This window comes from Sorghum bicolor, chromosome 8, assembly GCF_000003195.3.
Source record: "Sorghum bicolor cultivar BTx623 chromosome 8, Sorghum_bicolor_NCBIv3, whole genome shotgun sequence".
NCBI lineage: Eukaryota > Viridiplantae > Streptophyta > Magnoliopsida > Poales > Poaceae > Sorghum > Sorghum bicolor.
This window is the reverse complement of record NC_012877.2, coordinates 38,837,662-38,864,217: the sequence shown is the minus strand read 5'-3', so window position 1 is coordinate 38,864,217 and position 26,556 is coordinate 38,837,662. Positions and strand designations below refer to the sequence as shown.

General features: G+C 48.8%; 1 protein-coding gene across 1 annotated transcript; it reads left to right on the top strand.

Moving 5' to 3' along the window:
* Positions 9,323–10,084, top strand: LOC110437568. Its single transcript, XM_021466041.1, has one exon. It carries the CDS (start codon positions 9,323–9,325, stop codon positions 10,082–10,084), a length of 762 nt encoding a protein of 253 aa, XP_021321716.1.

The window sequence follows — 26,556 nt, the reverse complement described above, 5'->3', positions numbered from 1 at the left end:
TCCAGTCCGAACTGACTATCGTCCACATCAATATGCAGAGTTATACTTTGAGCACATTGTCCGTCAGTATGGTGTGCCTCAAACTATTGTATCAGATCGTGGACCACAATTCACTGCTCGTTTTTGGGAGTGTTTGCATGAGCAGATTGGTACTCACTTGGTCCGTAGTTCTGCTTATCATCCCCAAACGGCAGGTCAAACTGAATGGGTCAACCAAATCCTAGAAGATATGTTGAGGGCATGTGCTCTCTCTTCAAAGGGTTCTTGGGTTAAGTGGTTGCCATTAGCTAAGTTCTCCTACAACAATAGTTATCAGGAGAGTATCAAGATGGCTCCATTTGAAGCCCCATATGGTCGAAAGTGTCGAACCACGTTGAATTGGGTAGAAGCCGGATAGCGAAGGTTTTATGGCATTGATTTCGTGAACGAAGCAGAGCAGCAAGTCCATGTCATCCAGCAACATCTGGAAGCTACTCAGGCTCGTCAGAAAAGTTATGCTGATAAGAGAAGGAAGCCGATTGAATTTGCAGTCGGTGACCATGTGTATATCAAGGTGTCTCCAATGAAGGGTGTACAAAGGTTCGGAGTCAAGCGAAAACTTGCACCTTGTTACGTGGGACCCTATCGGATTCTCGAAAGAAAAGGGGATGTGGCGTAAAAAGTTCAACTCCCAGTTGGGCTTCGGGCTATTTTCCCTGTCTTCCACGTATCACAATTGAAGAAGTGCCTTCGTGTTCCGGAGGAACGAGTGGAAGTTCGGGATATCAAGTTGAAGTCAGACTTGATGTATGAAGAAAAACCTATGGCGGTTCATGATCGCAAGGAAAGGGTGACTCGTAATCGTGTGGTTAAGTTCTACAAAGTGTTGTGAGTAACCACGGGGAAGAAGATGCCACTTGGGAGACGGAGGATTATTTAAAAGAAGTTTACAAAACATTCTTCGAAAATCGGTAAGCTTTCAAATCTCGGGACGAGATTTTTGTAAGGGGGGAGGGCTGTAACACCCCAGTGTTATGGTTGCATAAATCACATGCATAACATAAGCATCATCTTCTACTCAAGCATGTCATGATCGTCATCTATCTTGAGCCATGTCTGTATATGCAAAAATGTGTTTTAAATTGCTTAAATAGGATCCCTATGCTTATGCTTGAGTGAACCATGCTTGTGTTTGTGTGCTATGCCTTGTTAAATAGTTTATTTTTGCTTAACTTAACCTTGGGAACAATGTTCATGTTGGTCACTTCCACAAAATAATCAGTTAAGTCATACTTATACAAATAGGCTCTAGAAACCTCTTTTGCTTAGGCTTTTAAAAAGTGTTTCATAAAATGTTTGCATGTCAAAACTTTCTACAGAAAAGTTGTAGCAAATTTTATAAGGAACAAAAGTTGTTTTATGGCCATCTCATGAAAATGATCACAACTAGCTCAGAATTGACCCACAAGGCAGATTTGGGGCTGTTTCCAACACTTAGAAAATTTTCTATGTCTGGAATCGCTGCAGTTTGCTCGAGGGGGTATTGTTCATCCTCCAGTTTGAATTCTAGGCCGAATCAAACTATGATCTTGTAAGCAATGTTGGAGTATTCATGTAGCTCTCCAGCATAGAGCAATTAGCCAGCAAAATCATCAAGTGGTTTAGGAGATAATCGCGCTGCAAGTTCGAGTTTCACTCGGTGATCACGTCGCCTGAATCAGAGCCGAGCTCGCCGTCGTGGATGTCCAGAGCGACACCTGTCCGCCAGATGGCGCCCGTACGCTGGCGATGGCCCCGCTCGTCAGGTCGTCGATGTTGGCATGGACGCCACGGCGCCCCGCACTCGCTCAGCGCCCGTCCATTCTCCTCCTTCCTCTCTCTCTCGCGCTCGCTCTGGCGGAAACGCCGTCGCCATTGTCGTCGAGAGCTTCGCCAGCTCCTCGCGCCTTTGTCTCTGCGCCTTGCTTCGCCTCCGAGCGTCTCCAAGTTCGCCTTGAGCTCCTCCATCTTCTCCACCCATCGGTTGGACGAGATCTCCCCGAGGTGAGCGGCATTTCGCAATTTCTTCGTCGTCGGGTTCGCGGCCGTCGCGACACCGATTCCGGCGAACCTCGCCGCTGCTCCACCCTTGCTTCCTTTCTTCTCTTTGGGTAGCGTTAGGATCTGCTTAGGTCTTGGCGTCGGTCCACGCCACACCATTCTGGCCGAAACCTCACCGTCGCGCGGGAACACGGTCGCCGCACCGCCGTGCTCACCGCCGACGAGCACCCCGCACGTGAGCAGGCTCACCGGAGCCGTTAGGGTTAGGCATTCCTACCTAGAAAGCTCCGCATTAACTCACTGATGCTTAAGCCACCCTTCCCCGACGCTCTACCGGTCGGAGATGGCCGGCGTAAGCCGGGGTAGCTCCACCGTGCCGCCATGGCCGACGGCGACCCCTCTCCATAGCCGAAACCCTAGCGCCACCTACCTCCATCGATGCGGAATCACTCTAGGAGCACGCTGGTGCCCTTGGATCCACCGGAAAAGCTCACCGTCAGCGAGCATTTGCCGGCGAAGGTGTCCTCTGTTCTCGGTTTCACTGACGCGCGGGTCCCGACTGTCGGTGACTCAACGGTCTCCTCCTTCCTTTTATTCAAATCTTGATTTTTGGCTTTCTTGCAAAAATCATATCTCCTGTTTCTGAGATCCAAAATTTGTGAAATCAATTTTGTGGTATTCCTTGAGATGGCTAGTTTCTAATAAAAATATAAAATGAACCATGTTTTTTGGGAAAAATATTTATTAGGATTTATTGTGGTTCATGAATAAATTCATATCTATTGTTATGCTGCTTATTTTGCTATGAAATTTTTATGGTAGTCTCTGTGTGGTACTGGAGTGCTATGATAAATATTTCATGATTTTTGGAGTACGGCAGCTTTGATATGTAATTTATGTTTGAGATTTGGCTTGTTTCCTTAATTAAATCATATAAAATAATTGGTGCTTATGCTGGTGCTCTACTTTGGTGGTAAACTTGTTTATGGTTTTCATAATATGTAAATAATCTGAAATCTATTGTTTGACACCATATAAGTCAAGTTTCTGAATTTATGAAATACACACCTTGTCACATATTAAATGTATATCTTTAATTTGGTATGTGCAATTGCTCTGAAATTTTTATGGTGATGCTTTGATGCTATACTTGGGCTTCTATAATTTTTGTAGATTTTTCTGAGCACTTTTACTAGTATCTTGTAATTATGCCCCTTTCTAGAATTAAAGTAATAAATGCTTTGTTAGTAAATATTTGGAGGTTATCATATGATGTTCTGGATATCTTGTGGTGTGCTTGTGCTCATAAGCCATGAGGTTGGCATTGTTTATGTTTTGGTTGTGTCATCAAATAATTAATTAAAGGGTTAAAGGCTGTTCTGGACAGCAAGGAAGTAATTCAACTTTTACTTGTTGATAACTTGGTTTTCTGGGAGGCTTGTCTAAATCAAAGTTGTTGTAAACTTTATGGACTAGCTGTGGTTTAATTTTGGGGTCATTTGGCCTAGTAGTTTAGAAGTTATAGCTGTTCCAAGTTGGGGTTCCAGAAATAGGTGTTCTCTGTTTTTCTAGGACAGAACCTGGAACTTTGTTTAAAAGACCTGGTTAACCTATGAATATTGCTGTGATGTTAAAAGATGATTTGTAGATATTTTCATAAGCTTTCCAGAATATCTTCACTTAAGTTATGGTCTGTTTATTGAGCTGTTCTGTTTTGTGTTGCTTGCTGCTTATAGGTTGACTTGCTTAATTTGTTAATTCATGTGGTTTTCCTTTGTGAGTTAAATTAGAAGTTACTCCGTAAATGAGTGCCCAGTGAGTTTGTCTATGTATCAAGCATTCATCCTTCATTATGCACATCTTCTTATTCGTTGAGCATGCAATAGGTGCATCGGACGCGACCGCTTCCTACGAGCTCCAAGCGAACCCCGAAGGCCAGGAGGGCAGCCAGGAGGTGGAGGTCCAGCCAGTCGGACTCGAGGAGTCCGAAGAAGAAGTTGAGTGCCCGAACCACGAACCAGCCTCGTTCGTGAAAGGCAAGCCCCGGAGCATTCTAAGTCTCCCTTTAATTTCGAAAGTCTACTTACTATGTTATATCTATTGCTGCATTAAGTATAGGAGTTTTGATGAGACCTTTGCTGCATTTTACTCCATCCTTGTCCAGATAACTCACCACACCTTGGTTATATAGTTAGGATCGAGTAGCAGCTTAGCCATGCTTAATCGGTAGAAGTTGGGTGATTTCGTGTCACCTGCGCGATGTAGGGTTGTGTCGGATCACGATGGTCTATATGTGCTATCATGGGTGGAACCTGATTAATTTGACTTAAGCCGGGCGGAGTTTTACAAGTTGGTAGTAACTCCGTCTGTGGCAGCTAAGGACCGACCGTTGTTCGTCCTCTTGTCATGTTGAACGCATGCCTAACACTTAGTTGGCCGAATAACTCATTCCGACCGCGAAGCCGAGTAATATGACTCAGGCCGGAAGGTCGATAAGTATAAAGTGCGCACTACCGGAGGAAGTGCGGTGTGTGGGGGACCATTGGCGTAAGTCCAAAGGCAGGTGAGTTAAAATTCCTGACCTCCCTGGCAGAGTGGTAGCCCTAGGAGTGCGGCGCTTATCGGAACCGCGATTCCGGAGTCGTATCAAAGGTGACCCGTGGGCTCTCCGGCAGGGGAAGCTTGGGTGAGTGATGGGAATACCCCTCCAGCTGGATAGGAATACGATTCGAATCGCCATCTCTCCCGGTTAGTGAGAACTTGACAGAGCAGCGGCAAACGTAGCATTCACTAATGAGCTTGGTTCATGATAATGATGATAGCAAGGAAGAACATACGATGAACTTGATATGGTTATTATTGCTTGTAATAATCAAGTGAAGTGCTTTAGTACAGATGCTAATCAAGTGGTAGGCTGATGATGAATAAATATGATGCTCTCACAATAATTTAGTTATAATGCAAGCTTTTGGCAAATGTCGAGTCAACCAGCTCTAATTGATATTAGCCTTGCATGATCCTTGGTGTCTTTTATGTTTTACTAGACGGGTAAGTCTAGCTGAGTACAATCTTGTACTCAGGGTTTATTTCCCACCTGTTGCAGATGACATCTTTTATGACGGCTTCTGCAAGACCTGTCTCCATCCCGCTGGGGATGAGGACTAACCGTTGGGCACGGTTCTCTAATAAACTCGTACCTGTTGCTTTTGGAAGGATGGTGTAGACTCTGGCAATAACAAGAACATGTGAACTGAACTTTGGAAAGTGTGTGTGTAATTATTTTGCTTCCGCTACTTCGAACATGTGTTGTAATAACTTAATAACTCCGATGTGGTGTCGCTTCGACGGCAATGAATGACTATGTAACATTCGCTGTGTTGTGCTGAATTTTTACGATCTTGGTTTGTTGCAAGTTGGTTTGAAGTCCTTCGTGATTTCAATTGACTACCGGGATTATATGGGCTCAAGTTTGGAAACTTGATTGCTTGTCGATCGTTTCTACACTTGAACTCTTATAATTTGGTCAGTTCTGTGACACGGTGGTCAACATCCTGTTGAGTTTGTCGAGAGCTTCCTCAGCCTCGATGGTCCACGTGAAGCGTTTGGCTTTCTTTAGGAGTCGGTACAGTGGTAGCACTTTTTCCCCAGCCATGAAATGAAGCGGCTGAGCACCGCCAGGCAACCCATCACTTTTTGCACGCCCTTGACGTCTCGAATTGGCCACATCTTGGTGATGGCCGAGACTTTCTTAGGGTTGGCCTTGAAGCCGCGCTGGGAGACTATGTACCCTTAAAGCATACCTCGAGGCACGCCAAAGACACATTTTTCGGGATTGAGCTTGATATTGTTGATGCGCAAGCAGTTAAATGCGATCTCGAGATCCTGAATTAGGTCAACCTGCCTCTTTGATTTGACGACGATGTCATCGATGTATGCTGTTGGTACCCCTTATCTTATAATTATAAACATAATTTAAATAAACAAAATAAATAGATGGTAGGGCTTTGAACTAACCTTTCCACAAGTTTTGTTGTAAATATCAATTTCAGGTATGACACGTGGAAAGGCGCAAAAGACATGAGAAAGCGCACTTCAAGAAAGCGTATTCAAAAAAGGCGCAAATCAAAGATAAATTGAAAAGCCCACCAAAACACCGAACTGGATCCATCCGTAACCACGGGAAGGATTAAGGCCCAGAGACGAACCGACCACGCAAAGGCGGTGGCTAGGGGGGCCCACAAGTGGTGTGGCCACACCCTGGTGTAGGCACACCCCCCGTGGCGGCAACTCGGTCCCACCTTTTTCAGGTGGTTGCATGGCGGCATGCATAGGGTTGTTTCACCTCCTACCAAATTTAGATCACCATGAACTATCCTTGTTGGGCTATAAATAGATGGCTCCACACCATTCTACACACACACCATCATTCTGAGCAATACACCTCACATTTCTACACTTGTTCTTTAGTTTAGATTCAGTAGTAGAGTAAGGCAAAGATAGCAAGGAGATATTGTCTCCTTGGAGGATCTTAGAGCTTCTTGGTATGAATATAATTCAGTTCTCCTCCATGAGCAAGTTCTTATCTTATTTATATGATTATGCAATTGAATTAGAGTGTAGTTGTGTCCATATCTTGTTCATAGTATATGAACTAGTTCTTAGTTCTTGTGCTATGTTCTTGATGTGTTCATCCTTGTTCTTCATAGTTCATTGAATTAGTATGAATAGACAAAGGATTAAGATTGGTGCAACGGTTCGTTGGGCTGTGATGGCCACTCTTAGCCGGGCCTGTCAATCCGAAGGGTTGGGGTCCTGGGAGGCTAGGAGGCGTTTACAATTGCACGGGCGAGGTGGTCGGGTATGCGGAGATCAGCGGATGCGCGGGTATCTTTCGGGTAGAGGGGTAGGTGGCAGGGTAGTGACAGCCCTGTCATCCCTGGTATTCCCCCATGATTAGGTATTCCGGTAGAAGTTCTGCAAAGTCCCTATCGGCTGGATGTCCAGCTGCGGGGCACTCCCCAGAGCCTCAGACTTAGTTCCAACTCTAGTTATATTGATTAGATGTTCTACTAATAATTCTTTGCATAGTTATATAAGATCAATGTCGGCTCAAGTAGTTGTTCTTTATTTCTTTTATTTTCTTATTTTCTCTTTATTCTTTGAGGTTGCCCCGATGAGTGTGTCCACTATCCATATTTTAAGAGCCTGTCGTGACCCCTGATTAGACTATGTCTACCTATGAATCTCAATAAGTGATCATGCTACAAACCAAGCTAGATGCATTTGTTACGCCCTCCTACGGGATTAAATACGACAGCCCTTGAATACTCACGGGTTGAAATGCTTCTGTTCGCTTGCAGTTTATTCTTTATATTCATGAAATATTGATTGGCGTACCTAAGTACCATTACTTAAGATTGTAAACTCTGTGCATTTATCTAGCGCCGTGCTACAGCATTGCATATCGTAAGTAAGGATGGTTAGGATGGCCAATCCGGCATAACTAATTATTGTTACCAGACTGCACTGCTAAGGTCGGCGCCGTTAAAAGCCTTGGGTTATCTCTCTGATGTAACGATAGTTATGGTATACCAACACCCGACATTTCTGGTGCCATTGCTAATGATGGATTTATAGTCTATCTTTAGTAGTAACGCTAAGAAATGCCAACAAGCAATTTATGGCGCCGTTGCCTGGAAGGGCAAAGAACAATGCAAACATCTAGCTTTGGCATTTAGCATTGATTAAAAAATAAGCATTGGTAGCCATAGTTTAAGCAGGAAATCTTTGCTATTTTCTTCCTCTGTTTATTGGAATGAAAACAGGATAGTGTATGAGCGGTTTCAACTTGCCGGCAAACTTCAACAGCAATCCGAAGGCACTCCTAAGGAAGAAAAGGACTCATGCCATTTCTTCCTCTGCCGCGCCGCTGACAGTCGAACCAATCACCCTTGCACCATCCACTTCAACCACCATGGCCAGGTCACTCTGTGACTATTCCACCCCCACTATTGCCAACATGCCCGTTGGGCCCATAGTCAACACTGGGAATGGAAACTTCGAGCTTCGCACTGGCCTACTCATGATGGTGTAGTCAAACCAGTTCTGTGGTTTGCCAAGTGACGACGCAAATGCGCATCTACAAAACTTCCTTGAGCTATGCGAAACCATCATCATCAAGGATGTCGCACCTGAAAGCGTCAAGCTCCGCTTGTTTTCCTTCTCCCGCTCGGGGAAGGCAAAGCAATGGTTCTACCAGAGCAAGGAAGCTGTCAACACGTGGGACAAATGTTCCACGGCGTTCCTTGTGAAATTTTTCCCCATGAGCAAAACAAATGCTCTAAAGGGAAAGATATCAAACTTCCAGCAGACTTCACTCGAATCCATTCCTGAGGCTTGGGAAAGGCTCTAGGAGTACATCCGAGCTTGCCCCCACTACGGGATGGAAGATTGGCTCGTGCTTCGGAATTTCTACGAGGGGCTCACGCCCATGTCTAAGGGCACGTCGATGCCACTGCTGGAGGCACGTTCCTCTCCCTGACCATCGAGAATGCTACAACATTAACTGAGAAGATGGTAGCCAACCAGAGTTGGGGAGAGGGATGCAAAACACAAAAAGGCATGCATACCGTGAAGGAGACGGATCTGCTTGCCACAAAAAATAGACCCACTAATGAAGAGATTGGATGAACAGGCCACTGATCCTACCACCGGCACTATCCAAGCCATTGACTCACGCATGACATGTGAGGAATGTGGGAATGTTGGCCACATGGGGATCAATTGCCCTGGAACCCAGGAGGATGCATCGTTCATCAACAACGGGTTCCGCCATCAATAGCAAGGTAATGGGTGGAACAACCAGAACCACCCCTAAGGTAATTACTCCAGTTTTAATTCCTCCTAGCCTTCGCTGAAAGATCTTGTGCTAGGTCAGGCCAAAATCAATGAAAATCTTGTTAAAAAGCTTTCTAAAAACGATCAAATGTTTGTCAACATAAATACAAAGCTTGATGGCCTGACCCTTTCTGTTAGAGATCAGCTAGCTTTTAATAAGAAGATCGAGTTAAAAGTAGCTCAGCTTGCTTCTGCCACTAAAACTGTTGTTTCAACTGATTATGTGGAAAATGTAAATGCGGTGACCATGAGAGGAGGTAAGACCACTCATGATCCCCCTTATCCTAACCATAAGACAGGAAGGGCGCCATGGCAACAGGAGGAAACACAGGCAGAAGGGCTGGCTCAACCATTAGAATAATGCACAGAAGACGAGCTGACCCCAAACAACTATGGGGACACCACGATGCTACCCTTTCCCACAAGAGAAAGGAGGAAGAAGGATGGAAATGAACAGTTCCTCCGCTTCGTGGAAATGGTCGAAAAGACGCACATCAGTGTGCCGTTGATGGATGTCTTGCATATTCCGTCCTACTCCAAGTTCATCAAGGACATCATCAACAAGAAGCGACCATTGTCGTCCACTGAAGTTGTCAAGCTGAGAGACGAATGTAGTGTAGCTATACTCAATGAGCTGCCCGAGAAGAAGCAGGATCCTGGGTGCCCCACAATCTCTTGCTCAATTTGGGCCCCGCAATTTGACCACACCCTATGTGATTTGGGGCCGAGTGTGAGCGTCATGCCGAAATCAGTGTTTGACAGGCTGAACTTCACCAACTTGGAACCAACCACTAGGACACTCCAGTTGGCAGACTCATCAGTCCGGTACCCAGCAGGGATTGCTCAAGACATCCCTGTCAAGATCAGAGGATACTATGTTCTAGTGGATTTTGTGGTGCACAACATGGAGCTCACTAAAGAAACACCACTAATCCTGGGAAGACCATTCTTGAGTACGGCTAGAGCACAGATTGATGTTGGGGCTAGAGAAATCCGCTTCAACATTAATGGCCAAGAAGAGAAGTTCAAGTTCAGGCCACGCCGTCAACAAGAGTGCAACATGATACGCATCCTCTATGGGCCAAACCCCCAAGGCATCAGGCAGGTTGAGATCCAGCCTCAACTTATTAAAAATACAAAAATATCTAAGAAAAAATCAGAGCCATAAGAAAAGTTGGCTCCTAAGAAAAATAATAAGGAGCAGAAAAAGAAAATAGCTCCTAAAAAGAATGAAAAGAGGGACGAAGTCCCCAAGCCTTCACAACCAAAGCAGGTGTGGAAACCAAAGCAGAAGGTTGAACAAACTTCCACACCTCCAAAGGTGATACTGCTAAAGTGGAGGCCCAAGCAGGTGCAACCGTCTACTCCTCCCAAGAGGGATGTGCCATCATCATGCAAGAAGTAATGGGAGAAGAGTCCCGGTCAATGGACTGTAAAGATGAGCGCTTGCCGAAGGTAAATCTGTAAGTTATCCCTAGGTAAGTTTTTACTTATAAAAAAATATATAAATATATATTTTCTTTTTTCTTATTTATTTATTTTGAATAAATTCTTTCTATTTATGTTTTGAATAAATGGTGCATTTGTTGTATTTATGAGTAGTCCATATTGCCCCTATGATCTTTCTTTATTTTTGAATCTTTTTGATCATGGGTATCAATCACTCATAAATGCATGATAGTGTGATAGCCTTTAGAAAGTTTTCAAAATTCAAAACTCTATCCCACACACTATCAATCTGATTCCACTGCGCATCACGATTGATCATAACCAGGATCATAGAATACTCAGAGAGGGAAAGAAATACCTGAAAGACCTAGGCCGACTGGTGGACCTAATGGTGCGGCCGCACCATCGTGTGGCCGCACCCCCAGGTCCGCCAATCGGCACCAATCTTTTTCCCTTCCTCTTCTGCACTGATTAGCATCACGTCCATGGTTACGATCAAGTTGTTTCCAAATCAGAGAATGCGTTAGCACCTATAAAATCCTCCATAGGCCTCTTCTCTTCTCACACCAACCATTTTTCATCTCCCTCTTGTGAAGATTGCTAAGCTCTCCCATTCTTTAGTATTGACCATGTCTAGCTATGCCCTCTCGCTGATCAATGCTCCCAAGACCATAGCCAATCTAGACATAGCAACTTACCAAGAGAGTTCTAGCAAGGAGGTCCAAGATGGGTGGCAAGGCCAAGAAGACGGAATCGTCCAGTACTCTCCCTAGGATCAAGAGGCACTTGCCACAGCCTTCAATCAAGCGTCGTGCAGGACAGTACGAGAGCAGCGATGAAGAAGATGATCCCAATATCATAGCCGAGCTTTTAGCTAAGCAGGCTAGCCTACGTGCTGAGTTATGGGTTTTAGAAGATGACCTAGAGGAAAAGAACACTGAGATTGGGAACCTCAGTGATGATGTTAATAGGTTTCGCTTCAAGTTTAATACTAAACTTAGAAAGGTCGCTGAAGCCTTAGGTGTTGGTCGCCTTGTTGAAGATCTTTAGACCACACCTCCTGCATGAATCTTTGTTTAGGCACATTTTTCCTTTTCACAATATTTATGTTTCAAATATTTTTTCCCTTCCAATGTATTTGCCTATTCAAAGTTATCAATAAAAAAAGTTTGATTATCTTGTGCACTTGTTTTCTATATATATTGTGACTAACCATGACAGGAAACACAACAAGTGTGGGGGAAGGACTATTCAATCAAAAATCTTGGTTTGTGCAAACTCTCTTCCACCAAAAAGATTTTCAAATGAGATGTTTAAAAATATGTTACCTTCATACTCCATCGAACATGTCTCCTATGTTCAAATAAGTTTTTGCATACTTTTTATTCTTAGCTAATATCCCTAGAGATTTATGAACACTTGTTATAGGGACCCCATTTTATCTAAGTAATTGACGTATGTGATATAGTAGGATGACATGATGCTTGATGGTTGTTGACAGTCCTTAAGTATCAAATTTAATTATCAAATAAACAAAGAAAAGGATCCAAATGAAATCAACATCTAGACTTAGGGTTTTATCTGAGAGAATTCCATGAGTTTTGGTGTTTGTCTATTTCTGTAGGGGGTTATCAGGAAATATGGAAGAAAGGCCCACATGTCGGGATTACATAGAGATATTAACGTGCCGCGCAATTTTACGTCATCTAGAAGACTCTAGAAGCCACGGGAACGAACGGGAAGGTGAACGGGCCCGGGGGCAGGGCGCCTGCCCACCCCCCTTGGGCGCTGTCGCACCCGGTTTTCCAAAGAAGACCAAGCGCTAACTATATGTGTGCCTAGGATGTCCACACGACACATATAGCGACAAATATGGAGAATATCAAGAACAATGCTTTATTATATATCGAAACATAGTAACAACATGGCTTACATCTATTACAAAGCATAGCGGAAACTGATCCTATTCTTCACTTTGGGTCTCCATTTTCCACATGGACGGTTGACTGGGGGTACACTCGCCTAGTACTCCTGGAACATCTCAGGGAACTCCGCCTTTGTATCACCATCTGGTACCCATCCGGGATTTTTGATTGTTGAATGTGAAGCAAGTGTGAGCGCACCATACTCAACAAGTATAACATGAGGGGATGCAAAGCCCAAAAGGCTTGACTTGGTTCGACTGTGATGAGCGTTTTTAGTTGGTCATATTTTATTATTAGACCTAAGTTGCTAGGTTATGCTTATGCTCCCAAGGTGAGAAGTATAATAATTATCATCAAGATTAATGATCACCCAAACCATCCATAGAACCATCTATCTCAAAAAGGATCCAGGCCGCTCGTGTCCGTGAGCACGGCTGATATATCAGTTTTAGAACACTCTGCAGAGCTTGTACACTTTCACCATGAGTCGTGTTACCCATATGCCCGAGGTGATCAGCCTCTTGACCCACTTCCAAGGTAAGTCGGCAGGGTTCACTATGAAGCCTTTCGAAAGTCCCCCTAACAAGTTAGTAGCCGCGAGGTTTCAATGGCAAGTGTGCATAGGTGTCCTCCTCCAAGAGGCATGTCGACGAAAGCTAGTCGGCAGTCTACCTTGGGGTATACCCTCGGTAGTAGTTTATCGGTAGACGGTGCGCAAACTACGAACTCGATGGGGACGCAAGACACGGACAAGCTTTTTATCCAGGTTCGGCCGCCGAGTTGGCGTAATACCTACGTCCTGCGTCTGGTTGTATTGATTTGTGCTGAGAGAATATGATGTCCTAGGGGGGTCCCTCGCCCCTCCTTATATAGTCTGGAGGGCGGGGTTACAGATCTGGGAACTAATCCTAGTCGGTTACAATTGCCATGGATAATTCGATGTCAATTCCTATTCTAACCGACTAGAATCCTGCTTGATCTCCACATCTTGTTTCCTTGCGCGAAACTCCAGGTTGTCGGATCAAGCCTTGAACTCGTCTCGTAATGGACCAAGCCTCCTGGCCGAAATCTAGCCGTAAGGGTATAGGGGTTTATACCCCGACAGCTAGTCCCCGAGCACCATGTATTGTGATGTAACACGCCGTCTTTAGCTTCTTCGATCAGTGTGGCTTGACGTCTTCAATAAGCAGGAAAGTCGTCCGAACAGTTGCAACGGTATTTTGACCAACTCAAAAGACAGTTGATCAACATTGACATCGAAGAAGCAGGTTGTTCGAAGAATGCATGATGCTCTTAAAAAAAATTTCTTTCCTGATGAAGTGTGCCCACTTTACCTTTTTGAAAGGTATAAACATCAAAAAAGCAAGCAAATTCACCGCTAGGTGAAGTGTGCCCACTTAGTCCCCGAGCCTGGTAGTAGGTGACGTAGGCACGTGGTGCCAGGGTCAAAAGAAAATTCCCCAAAGTAGTTTTGAGACTGAGATGCATCGCTAGATGCATCGTACCGATGTAGTCCCCGAGCTTGCTGGAAGGCGAAGTATGAGCCTTGTAGCAAGGTCAAAAGTGAATTTACCAGTCCCCGAGCATGTCATACTCGTCTGCAAATGAAAAGACCAATCGACCAGTCCCCAAGCACTAAGTGTGCTCCTTGGAATTATATGTTGCTATACCGTACGACCAGTCCCCGAGCGTCGAGTGCTCGGTGGTCGGTACATGCTTTAAAGCTTTGAGCTGATAGACTGGGCGACCAGTCCCCGAGCGTCGAGTGCTCGGTGGTCGGTGCAGTCCTTGAAGTTCCGCGCTGATAGACTGGGCGACCAGTCCCCGAGCGTCGAGTGCTCGGTGGTCGGTGCAGTCTTTGAAGTTCCGTGCTGATAGACTGGGCGACCAGTCCCCGAGCGTCGAGTGCTCGGTGGTCGGTGCAGTCCCCGGATTGTTGACTCACTGGCGTATGTGTCTTCTTATTTTTGAAAAGATCTTTCCAGTTAAAGTTGACGTGACGAGGCCTCCTGACGGGGTGTCGGACGGATGCATGAAAAGTTGCACCTGACAACTGTACAGCCGCCCTTTGCATGGTTTGAGAAAAGGAAACCATCAATTGGTACGAAAACTCCGCCGCATTAATTGTCTATAATCATTGTAAACCGAAACGCCGCGTCCGCCGCATGGCCTGCCCACTTCCCGAGAATACAGGAAGTGGGAGAGGTGGAGTTGCGGGCTTATAAGAGCCTAATAGGTCCGCCTGTACCGCTTTCGCTGCCATTGCCTTCAAACCTTCCGCACTCATCTTCTCCAATCTCCTGCATCTTCCTAACTCAAGCCCACATTCGCACCTCTAATGGCGAAGAGCGACTCCAGGAAGAGGGCCGAACTGATGGCCAAGGAGTGGAAGAAGTCTCGCAGCACCACAAAATCTCTTGGTGACCTCGTCGATATGGGGCTTCTGCACGGCCCGGAGCTCGGCGGCTGCAGGGCACCGGAGGGGGAGAGCTACCCCGACCCTCGCGCCGGTGAGATCGTCGTATTTGAAGATTTCATTAAGAGGGGTTTTGGTGTTCCTGTTCATCCTTTTCTTCAAGGTCTTCTTTTGTATTATGAGATCGGGATTTGCAATCTGCACCCGAACTCAATTCTCCTCATTTCCACCTTTATCCACCTGTGCGAGGCCTATGTTGGCATAGAGCCGCACTTCGATCTTTTTCGGTATCTTTTCTGCTTGAGGAAGAAGGGAGCAGTTGGAGGCTCCAAGGTTGCAGGTGGAGTATACCTCAACCTTCGTGATGGAATGAAGAATCGCTACCTGCACTGCCCATGGAACACTTCCTTGACCGATTGGTACAGGAAGTGGTTCTACATCAGGGAGGCACCGGGCAGCTCCACGTTCTGCGACGTGGGATACATTCCTGAGAATAGGACGAGCTGGACCGACCGCCCGGAGTTCGACGGTCCAGTGGCGGATCTCATGAAGCTGATCGACTGGTCGCGCCTGGACGGGCTTGGCGTGGTCGGCAACTTCATTTGCCGCCGGGTGATGCCCTGCCAGAAGAGGGTGCACTCGGCGTACGAGTATGCCGGAAGCGCAGACCCGACCAGGATGCGGTCGGAGATCTTGGAGAAAGCGGAGGTACAACAGCTGTTGAACGAGCTGTTTAACTTCGCGGATGGGGGCTTCATCCGTGGCAGTGATCGGGTGCAAGCCTTCAAGTTAGGACGACCAGCACCAAAGGTATGTAGCAGATTTTGTTCTAGCATTCGTATATCGTCTGCAGTTGACTCATCTCTGTTGCTTTTGCAGATCGGCAATGTCGACCGGTGCACAGTGTATGTATCACTGGCACCGGGGATGGAAAATCCTGCGGGAGAAGACCCGCCAGAGGAGGACGCTGCTCGGTGTACTCATTACACCAGTAGTGAGGAAGACCAAGCCTGCCCCATCCCGACCTCCGAGGAGAGGGTAGCGGGGAAAAGGCCATTGCCGGCAGATCCCTTGCCGACACCGGGGCTGCCGGCAGATCTACCGGCGGAGAGCAGCCAAGCACCGAAGCGTCGTCGGCTCGTGCGGATCGTCGACGACGACGACGACGAGGAGGCTGCGCCGTCATTGGTCCGACGGCCTCGGAGCCGCCCAGACAATGCGCCGGTCGCCACTGATCGAGCGGCCAGCAGCGCCGCTGCCCCGCAAGCTGTCGAGATGGGGGCACAGGTGCCGACCGGCCGGGCGAGGAGGAGGTTCACCGCGACCCACCGTCGGTCAGACCTGTAAGTGTTCGACTTACGTATTTTGGACTCCTCTTTGACTTTTTTTTTCTTTTTTTTTGAAATTTAACTGTTGTTCCTGTAGTGCGGCATCGGATGTCGACCCCGGCCAAACTGCCAGCCAGGGAACAGGCGAGCCTGCCCGCGGTTCTGGGGATGCGGCCCCCCAGACCACAGAGCAGCCAAAAGCTGCAGTCGCGCCTGGGAGCACCGAGGGGCTCCCGAGCGCAGCACCGATTACGACAAGCAGCCCGACCAGGGCTGGAGAGGCTCCCCCAACTGACTCCTCAGAGAAGGGAAGATCTCCGACCGCTCCTCATGCCGGGGGGAGTGAAGTCCTCACGCCGCCCCGAGCAGGAGCCTCTTCGGCTGCGGGCTCCCCAGGTCTGGTCCAAGGGCCAGTAATACCTGGGAACACCACCGGGGGTGACGCAGCACAGGAGGAGGAAACCCGGGCGGCCTCCGATGATGAGGTGGAAGAGATCGAGGGTCGTCCCCGTGATGGCCGCCAACACGTGTATGTGTGGCGCCAACGCGGGGATCACTTTATCGGGCATGAGGAGCTCGCCGAGACCGAAGAGGCCGCCAGGGTGGAGCGCGCGGCCAAGCGCCTCGTCGACGAAGTCAAGGTAAGCGGCTTTTTGTACTGCTGCACATTCTTTTGCCTTGTCTTGCATGGTCGTTATATGCTTGCTTTGTAGGACGCAATGAAAACGGCGAAGTACCGGAAACTGTGCTTTGACCAGATAGAAGGCGTCATGGCCGAGAACAAGGCCCTTGCCGCGGAGGTAGACCGGTTGCGGGCGGAGGTCGGAGAGAAGGTGGTCGAGATGAGTGCCGAAAAGGAGCGTCGTCTCGACCTCGCTCGTCGTTTGGCCGACCAGTACCGGCTGCAAAAAGGTTAGTCACACGCTCCAAGCAGCTACGCGTACTTGTATAGTTTGCTTTGCTGACCAGTTTAGGATTCACGCAGACTTGGAGGAGGAGGTGGCGAGCCTCCGACAAGAGTAGGAGCAGCTCAGCCAACAGCTCGCCGGTGCGCTGGAGTCCGGGCGGCGAGCAGGAGAGGAATTGGGTCGAAAAGACCGGGAGCTATCTGGTAATGGGTGCCGCCTTGTTGGTTGCTGCCTGCCCCTTTGTTATGCCGAAAATAACTCTTCGTTTCGTTTGCAGCGCTCAAGGTGAACGCCAAAAAGCACCTGGATGATCTGATCAAGGACCGGGACTCCTGGAAGGTCAACTGTTGCAGGATCTGGAAAGGAGTGTCCCCGGTCCTAGACCTGATCAGTCCCGAGCTCCCGGAGAGCCAGCCCCGCGCGCCGCAGTTGACCCCGGTCGAGAAGGCGCAACGGGCGTGGGACTGGCTCTAGCAGTTTGTGAAGGACGCCGGGGAGTTTGCCGGCGCGCACGTCCTCAGCATGGTGCGCGCCCACTACCCTCTGGTCGACTTGAGCAGGCTGGAGAAGGGGTACCCGAAGGAAGTCGGCCCGCAGGACGCGGACGAGCTTCGGGGTAGTCTGCTGGACTTGTCGTCGACAGTGATCGGCGACATCAATCTATGCGGAACGGCCACTCCTCCAGACCAGCCGAGTTCAGATAGGTCGGCCAGGGAGTCGTCGGGCGCGTCTGTTGCGGGAGATGGGCGGTCGACGCCTGCGGTCTCGACCAGCCAGGCGCCGGTGGCCCCGACCCCTTCGTCCGGGCAGCAGGGCCAGGCGGGTGATCAGCCCGAGCAGCTAGGCCAATAAAGTAGTCTGTAGGAATAGACTAGTGTCTGCCCGTCAGGGTATTTATTGTAAACTTTGTATGTAAAGTTTGTAATAAAGTTTACTTTTTGTCATGACTGTTGTTTTGAGCGCTGTAAGAATATCTGAGTGACGTGTCACCGTATTTGTCTTGGTTGTCGCTAAGAGCATCCATTGCAGGAGTTTTGTCGAGTGCTGTGTGTGACAAGGTATAGGCAAAAAATAGAGAATTTCATTATCAAAAATTATAAGATACTTACAAAAGAAAGTCATTAAAACTTTATGGATAGAAACGTCGCAGTTTGTCGATGTGCCAAGAGTTAGGTACTCGTGTTCCATCTGGGTATGCCAATCTGTAGGACGTAGGTCGTGTGACCTCGGTCACCACGAAGGGTCCTTCCCAGGGAGTGGATAGCTTGTGCATTCCCTCCTGGCTTGTTTTCCATCGAAGCACCAGATCGCCGACCACGAAGGAACGGTCCTTGACGTTCCTGTTGTAGTATCGCCTGACTGCCGCGAGATATTTTGCTGTTCGGAGACATGAAACTAAACGCTTTTCCTCCATGCAATTGATTTCGAGTTCTCTGGCGTTGTCGGCGGTCGCCTGGTCGAAGTGCTCGATTCTAGGAGATCCAAAGTGTATGTCAGACGGCAAGACCGCCTCTGCACCGTACACCATGAAGTAGGGAGACACCCCTGTGTTTCGACTGGTCTGGGTTCGGAGGCCCTAGACCACTGCCGGCAATTCTTTCATCCATCGACCGGGTGCTCTGTCGTTTTCGGTGTACAGCCTTTTCTTTAGGGCGTCAACGATCATTCCGTTAGCACGTTCGACTTGACCGTTGGCACGTGGATGTGCCACTGACACATATTTTATGACTATGCCTCTATCATCGCAGAAATCCCAAAAAGTGGTGCCAGTAAACTGAGTGCCCAGGTCGGTGATTATGCTGTTCGGGATGCCGAATCTGTGTATGATTTGATTGAGGAACTCCACAGCCTTCTCGGAGGTTGCCTTGACCAGGGGCATGTATTCAATCCACTTGGAGAACTTGTCGATTAACACGAAGACAAACTTGAAATTGCCCGGGGCTGGTTTAAATGGTCCGATCATTTCAAGCCCCCAGCAAGCAAAGGGCCAAGATGACGGGATGGTTTGAATTTCATGGGTAGGTACGTGGGTCCTCTTAGCGAAAAACTGACATCCTTCGCAATGCCGAACCAGTTTTTCTGCGTCGCCGACTGCGGTTGACCAATAAAAACCTGCTCGGAAAGCCTTTCCGACCAGCGTTCTAGATGCGGCGTGATTGTCGCAGGATCCAGCGTGTATGTCCTCCAAGAGCTTGATACCATCATCTTGGGGTATGCACTTGAGCAGTACTTCGGAGCTTGCGTTTTTCCGCATGAGTTTTCCGTCGACCAGGATGTAGTTCTTTGATCGTCGGATGAGGCGCTCGTTCTCTGTTTTGTCCTGAAAGCCTGTCCCGTCTGATATGTATTTGATGAACGGGGTACGCCAGTCATGTCCACCGGTTGTCGGAGTGGCGTCATCTATGAGCATTGCCTCGGTGGGTTGCTTGTCGACCAGGGGGGAGCTTACGCTCGGCCCATGGATGTCCTGGACGAAAATACCCCGCGGGATTTGGGCCCGAGATGAGCCTAACTTTGACAACGCATCTGCTGCTTGGTTCTTATCCCGGACCACGTGGATGTACTCTATGCCATAGAAGTTAGTTTCCCATTTGCGAATTTCTTTGCAGTAGAGATCCATCTTCTCATGGGTTGCGTCCCACTCCTTGTTGAGCTGGTTGATGACCAAAGCGGAGTCGCCCTAGACATAGAGGCGCTTGACCCCCAGTTCAACGGCTAGTCGTATGCCATGCAAGCATGCTTCGTATTCGGCGACGTTGTTTGACGCCGGAAAAAGGATCCGAAGGACGTAACGGAGTTTGTCCTTGTTGGGTGATACGAACAATATCCCAGCGCCTGCACCGTTGATGTTCAAGGACCCGTCGAAGAACATTGACCAGTGGTCTGAGACATCGGGAACGGAAGGCTCGTTGAGATCCGTCCATTCGGCAATGAAATCGACCAGGGCTTGAGACTTGACAGTGGTGCGACTCTGGAACTCCAGGGAAAATGGACATAATTCCATTGCCCATTTCATGATTCTGCCATTAGCGTCTTTATTGCGCAGGATGTCCCCGAGAGGAAAGCTGGTTGTCACCAGGACTCGATGGCCGTCGAAGTAGTGTTTCAGCTTTCTTGACGTTATCAGGATGGCGTATATAAGCTTCTGTATTTGTGGGTACCTGGCCTTGGACTCGTTTAAGACTTCGCTTATGAAGTAGACGGGTCTCTGGACCTTGAAGACGTGCCCTGGTTCATCTCGCTCGACCACTATTGCCGTGGAAACAACCCTGTCGGTTGCAGCAATGTAAAGGAGTAGGTCTTCATTGGGCTGAGGCGCTGTGAGGACAGGTGGTGAAGTGAGGAAGGTCTTAAGCTGAGTGAACGCAGCGTCGGCTTCCTCTGTCCAAGAAAATTTTTCTGACGCTTTCAATAGTTTGAAGAAACGGAGGCCTTTTTCTCCCAGCCTTGAGATGAAACGACTGAGGGCGGCCATGCATCCGGTTAGCTTCTGAATATCCTTGACGTTCTTCGGTGGTCGCATGTCGAGTACGGCTTTGACTTTTGAAGGGTTTGGTCGTATGCCGTCGCGACTGACGACGTTGCCGAGCAGTAGACCGGAAGGAACGCCGAAAATGCATTTCTTGGGGTTGAGCTTCCACTTGTACCTATTGAGTGCCTTGAAGGTTCGGTCTAAGTTGTCGATTAGGGTGCTCGCGTCCCTTGTTTTTACGACCACGTCGTCCACATAGGCCTCGATGAGGTCATCGCGAATCTCGTCGTGGAGGCATTGCTGGATGGCCCTTTGATAAGTGGCCCCGGCGTTTTTAAGTCCGAAAGACATGGTAGTGTAGCAGTATGCGCCGAAGGGTGTGATGAAGGATGTTTTGATCTGATCTTCTTCCTTTAGCGAGATCTGGTGATAACCAGAGTAGCAATCTAGAAAGGAGAGGAGTTCGCATCCGGCCGTTGAGTCGACCACCTCGTCGATGCGAGGAAGACCAAAAGGATCTTTAGGACAGTATTTGTTGAGATCGGTGTAATCAACGCACATTCTCCATTCATTATTCTTTTTGCGTACAAGAACCGGATTGGCGAGCCAATCGGGGTGATACACTTCTTTTATGAATCCGGCTGCTAGAAGCCGTGTTATTTCTGTCCTAATAGCCTCCTTTTTGTCACGAGCGAACCGTCGCAGTTTTTGCTTGATTGGTCTTGCGGTCTTCGAGACATTTAAGGAGTGCTCGATCAGGTTTCGTGGGACACCAGGCATGTCTGCGGGTTTCCATGCGAAGACGCTCACGTTGTCCCTTAGAAACCTGACGAGCGCGTCTTCCTATTTTGGATCCAGGTTAGCCCCGATGAGGGCTGTCTTCTCGGGGTTGCCTTCGACCAGCTGCACTTCTTTGTACTCCTTGGATTTCGAGTTCTTTCTGGCTGTCTCCTGCTCAGGTAATCGGAGCTGGTCGGGAGGTAGCTGTGCGGCTTGGTTTGCTGTTTCCGCCATGCGGATTGAGAGGTCGATTGCCTCGGTGATCTTGAAGCTTTCTTCTTCGCAGGTGTACGCGGTGTAGACGTTGCCTCTGACGGTTAGGACACCCTTCTCCGTGGGCATCTTAAGGACTAGGTATGAGTAGTGCGGGACTGCCATGAACTTTGTCAGCGATGGGCGGCCCAGTATGGCGTGATAGGTCCCGTCGAAATCCGCGACTACGAAGTTGATGAACTCCGTCCGGAAGTGATCGGGTGTGCCGAATTGGACAGGCAATGTTATCTGTCCGAGGGGCACCGAACTTTGACCCGGCAAAACCCCCCAGAATTGGGCGTCGTAAGGTTTTAGTTGTGCCGGTGATATCTTGAGGGCGGGCAGGCTGTTGCGGAAGAGGATGTCGATGGAGCTTCCCCCGTCAATGAGCACGCGCTCGAATCTGATGCTATTGATGCAGGGATCAAGAATCAGTGGGAAACGACCCGGCTCTGGGATAGCGGCCCACTGGTCCTTCCTGCTGAACGAGATCTCCCTGTGGGACCACGCGGGAAATTTCGGATCTGCGATCAGCCCGTCCGTGCTGTCTATGTTGAGGCAGGCTCTCTTTAACAGCTTTCTTTCTCGCTTGGACTCAGTGGAGACCTTGCCCCCGAAAATGGAGTGGACCACGTCGGTGGGGCTGACGTATTGGTGTCGGGGGTCCCTGTCTTGGTCCTTATCCTCATCTTCGTGGTCGTGCCCGTCGCGCTTGTTATTTTTCTTGGCGGAGTCATCTTGGGCGGCCCGCCGTGTATAGATACTTTTGAGGACGCGGCACTCTTCCATGGTATGGTTGGACTTTGGGTGTAGCTGGCACGGTCCCTTCAACGTTTTGTTGTAGTCGTCTTGGTAGTCCCGTCGTCCATTGGGACGTTTGACCGTATTTACTTCGTGGTCGTATTCGCGAGGGCGCTTTCCTCTGAAGTCGTCGCGGCTGTCGCGCCGCCGATCCCAACCCTCTCGGTGATCGCGGTTGTCGGAGCGGCGGTGATTTCTGTTGTCGTAGCGACCACGACCGTCATCTCGCCGGGAAGGCTGGTCGGGGCCTCTCGCATCGTCTCGGATTAGTTTTTCTGCGTCATCAGCATCGGCGTAATTTTTAGCCGTGGCGAGAAGCTCTGCTACCGTTGATGGGCGCTTACGCAACAGCTTGTTCCTCAGCGCTTCATGGAAACGCAAGCCCTTGATAAAGGCTGATATGGCCTCGTCATGAGAAATCTTCGGGATTTTGAGGCGCATATCCGAGAATCGTCGGATGTAATCGCGCAGAGGTTCATTCTTCCTGTCTCTTATCCTTTCAAGGTCATACTTGTTTCCGGGCTGCTCGCATGTGGCGATGAAGTTGTCGATGAAAGCCTGGCGTAGCTCTTCCCAAGAGTCGAAGGAGTCCTCGGGCAAGCCGAGAAGCCACTGATGACCAGCCCGGTCGAGGACTACGGGGAAGTAGTTAGCCATGACGTGCTCATCTCCTGCCGCTGATCGGACGGCGATTTCATAGAGAGTGATCCAGTTCTCTGGATTTTCCTTGCCGTCGTATTTTTTAAGTTTTTCGAGCTTGAAATTGCGGGGCCACACGACCTGGCGGAGGTGTGAGGAGAACTGTCTTAGGCCCGGAGGACCGTGGGTCGCATCGTACTCGATGCGGCGCAGGTTTTCGTGGACTGCTCTCTCTGCGGCGCGCCTGTTGATGCGGTCCCGGGCATCTTTGGGAGGGATGTTGTGGCGGAGATCCCTGTGTTGATCTTCTTCTTGGCCGCGTACGCCATGAATTTGCTTGCGGCGGCCATCGGCGTCCCGACCACCATCGTCGCGCCGCGAGTCCCCTCGACGGTTGTCGGGGGAGCGGCTGCGGTGACGCCTGCTGGGTGAGACCTGGCTACGATTAGTCTGGTCGGAGGCGGCTTCCGTATAAGAGACGTCCTGGACTCTCTTGAGCAGAGTGGCCGTCTGTCCCATTGCGGCGATCAGGTGTGCTCGGATGCTGGTCCGGACTCCCTGGCATTCGGGGGTGTCACGAAGCCGATCCAGGTTGGCCATGGCGACAGCCACGTTGGCGCTTGGCGTTTTGTAGACTGGCTGGTCCCCGACCATGTCAAAGGCATCGTTGAGGTTACTCGGTGGCATCTGTTGTTGCTCGTCCGCACGCCGTCGGGCGCGATCGGCGTTACGCTGTTCGCGGAGTTGCCTCTGGTCATCTGTTTCTCCGTCAACGGCCGGTTCGTCGGCGCTGACATTGAACACAATATCCCCTCGCCGGGGGGGAATATCGGGAATCGGTCGAAACCCGGAGGGTGTGAAGGAAAATCCAGGTCGTAGCCCTCGTCTTCGGTGTTTATAACCTCGGTGGGGACGGAGCCGGTGCTTGAGTTGGTGCTGGAAACCTGGCCGTCCCGTAGCTCTCGGATTGTCACCATGTTGACATGGTGACGATTGTTCCTTGACGGCGACCAACCCGCCTTGCTGAAAACGGATTGGACATGCTGTGAGTAAACAGAGGCCGAGTTGTTCAGGCCGCGAGGATAGTCTTCCTTTTTGAGCTCGACGGATCGTCCTGAGGGGGTAGTGGTTATCGTCAGGGACGTTCCCAGCCGTTCGTGTGTGGCGACACGAGTTGGCCGGCGGGATTTCGAAAAATCCGCTCGAGCAGCTTGGTCGGGCCGGCGCAGAACTCCATCTATTAGTTGGGAGACTTCGAGTAGCTTGGAGTCAGCGCGATCGAGCGCTTCGAGGAGGTCCGAGCAGTCGATCTCCTTTCCCTTGTAGAGTGGGAACGGTGGTCGGGCGCTTGGTGCCGTCATGCGTGTGGTCGGAGACGGCGTGATCTCAGATTGGATCTGGATCTCCTTCGGAACCGTGGTCGCGAAGCCGCCGTTGCACGTTGTCCACGTGATCTGGCCGATGGTGAACGTGAGGCCTTCGGGCACGGTCGCGGAAGCTGGGATCGTGACCATCTTGTTCGCCGGAAAAGTTGCACGCACACCCCCTACCTGGCGCGCCACTGTCGACGAAAGCTAGTCGGCAGTCTACCTTGGGGTATACCCTCGGTAGTAGTTTATCGGTAGACGGTGCGCAAACTACGAACTCGATGGGGACGCAAGACACGGACAAGCTTTTTATCCAGGTTCGGCCGCCGAGTTGGCGTAATACCTACGTCCTGCGTCTGGTTGTATTGATTTGTGCTGAGAGAATATGATGTCCTAGGGGGGTCCCTCGCCCCTCCTTATATAGTCTGGAGGGCGGGGTTACAGATCTGGGAACTAATCCTAGTCGGTTACAATTGCCATGGATAATTCGATGTCAATTCCTATTCTAACCGACAAGAATCCTGCTTGATCTCCACATCTTGTTTCCTTGCGCGAAACTCCAGGTTGTCGGATCAAGCCTTGAACTCGTCTCGTAATGGACCAAGCCTCCTGGCCGAAATCTAGCCGTAAGGGTATAGGGGTTTATACCCCCACAAGGCACATGTGGTCGCGGCACTGTACACACCAAGGTAGGAAAACAACTATACACCACGAGGCACCCCCCTCTTGCGCCTTTCGGTAACCACTAACAAGTTAGAGAAGTTCAGTTTACTGAGCTAAAACCAGAGCCATGTAGCTCTCATGGCTGTACGGTAAATCCTGGGTGACCGCTTTAAGATTCAGTCCTTACGGAGGGCAGACTAGAGCACCCAAAAAGGCCCAATGCTCTAGCCCCCTTCTATCCATGTTGCTAAAAAGCATCATTTTATCATTGATTACATAATCCATTAGTCAAGATTAACATTATATAGTTTGGTGATTGCAAACTAAGCAAAACTACCCATATGCATAACCCAAGGTAACAAGGGATTCAGGATAACAAAGGTTCTAGGTAAAGTCCTTAGGGGTTTATCATATTAGACACATGCACATGAAGAGGTTATTAAATAGTTATTAGGTAACAAGGGAAACCCATGTTACACTTGCCTTCCAAATTGTTGCTATCCAACTTCTTGATCATCCTTGTAGAGCCCCTCTTCTAACGTTAGCAATCAACTGGTACAAGCATCACAAGAACCTAAAAACAGTACACCAAGCATTACAAAATAGGATAAATGTTTTAAACACGTAGAACTTGCAACTACAATTGTTGTGCGCAAAAACAACTAACATAAAAGTCGTGATTAAAAGATATATCAGATAGAGACTAGAAGGTTCGATAAATGATAGGATTAGAGTAAACATGATGGACATGGACGCAAGATTTATGGAGCACAAGGATCTATAGATGATTTGTTGATGACTATGGATTTGTGAAGAGGATACATGGAACATATTATGACTAGTGGCTGCACAGATGAAATGTTACATAAAAGGGAAGCACGAGTTGACGATTTGCACACCGGTTGAGCAAACCCAGTGGCGGACAGTGGAGGTTATGATTAAAAGGAACATGGTCTTAGCATCACCAAATTGAGATCATTTTTGTGGGCTTGTTGTGGACTGTATGAAGTATGTTGTAGCAAAATAACATGATGTTTTGACTATCGGATAGTCGGGGAACGAGATTGCAAGATGGTACTGCGTGGCTGTTGGCATGACAGGAGCAGCGACACGATGATGCTTATATTTTGGGCATTGTGGCTCATATGAACAAGAAAACTTGCAGAGATGTGTATAAATATTTGATATACACTATGATCAAAGGCCATGACCACTAGAGTGGCGATTCATCGAGAACACACATGCCAACTTGTCTCAACGCGGCTGCAGGACAGCAGGGACAGCAAGCACAAGATAGAAACATTTCTCTTTTATCTTTAATCCTATGGTCATGGACATGTGCAACAATATAAGACATATTGTGGTCGAAGGACACAGTCACCGGAATGTTTGAACATTTTGGAATATGCATGCCAACCAGCTGGAACTCTGCTGTGGGGCAGCAGGGACAGTGAGCAAAAGATAGGATCATATCTCTTCCATATTTGATCCTATAGCCATGAAACTTTGCAGAGGCATGTGCAAGGATAGGACACATATGCTGTATGAATGGTTTGATGATTTTACTAATGTATTATGGGGAACATCACTACCAAACAGAGGCGCAACACTGCTGAAATAGCAGAGACAACAGAAAACCG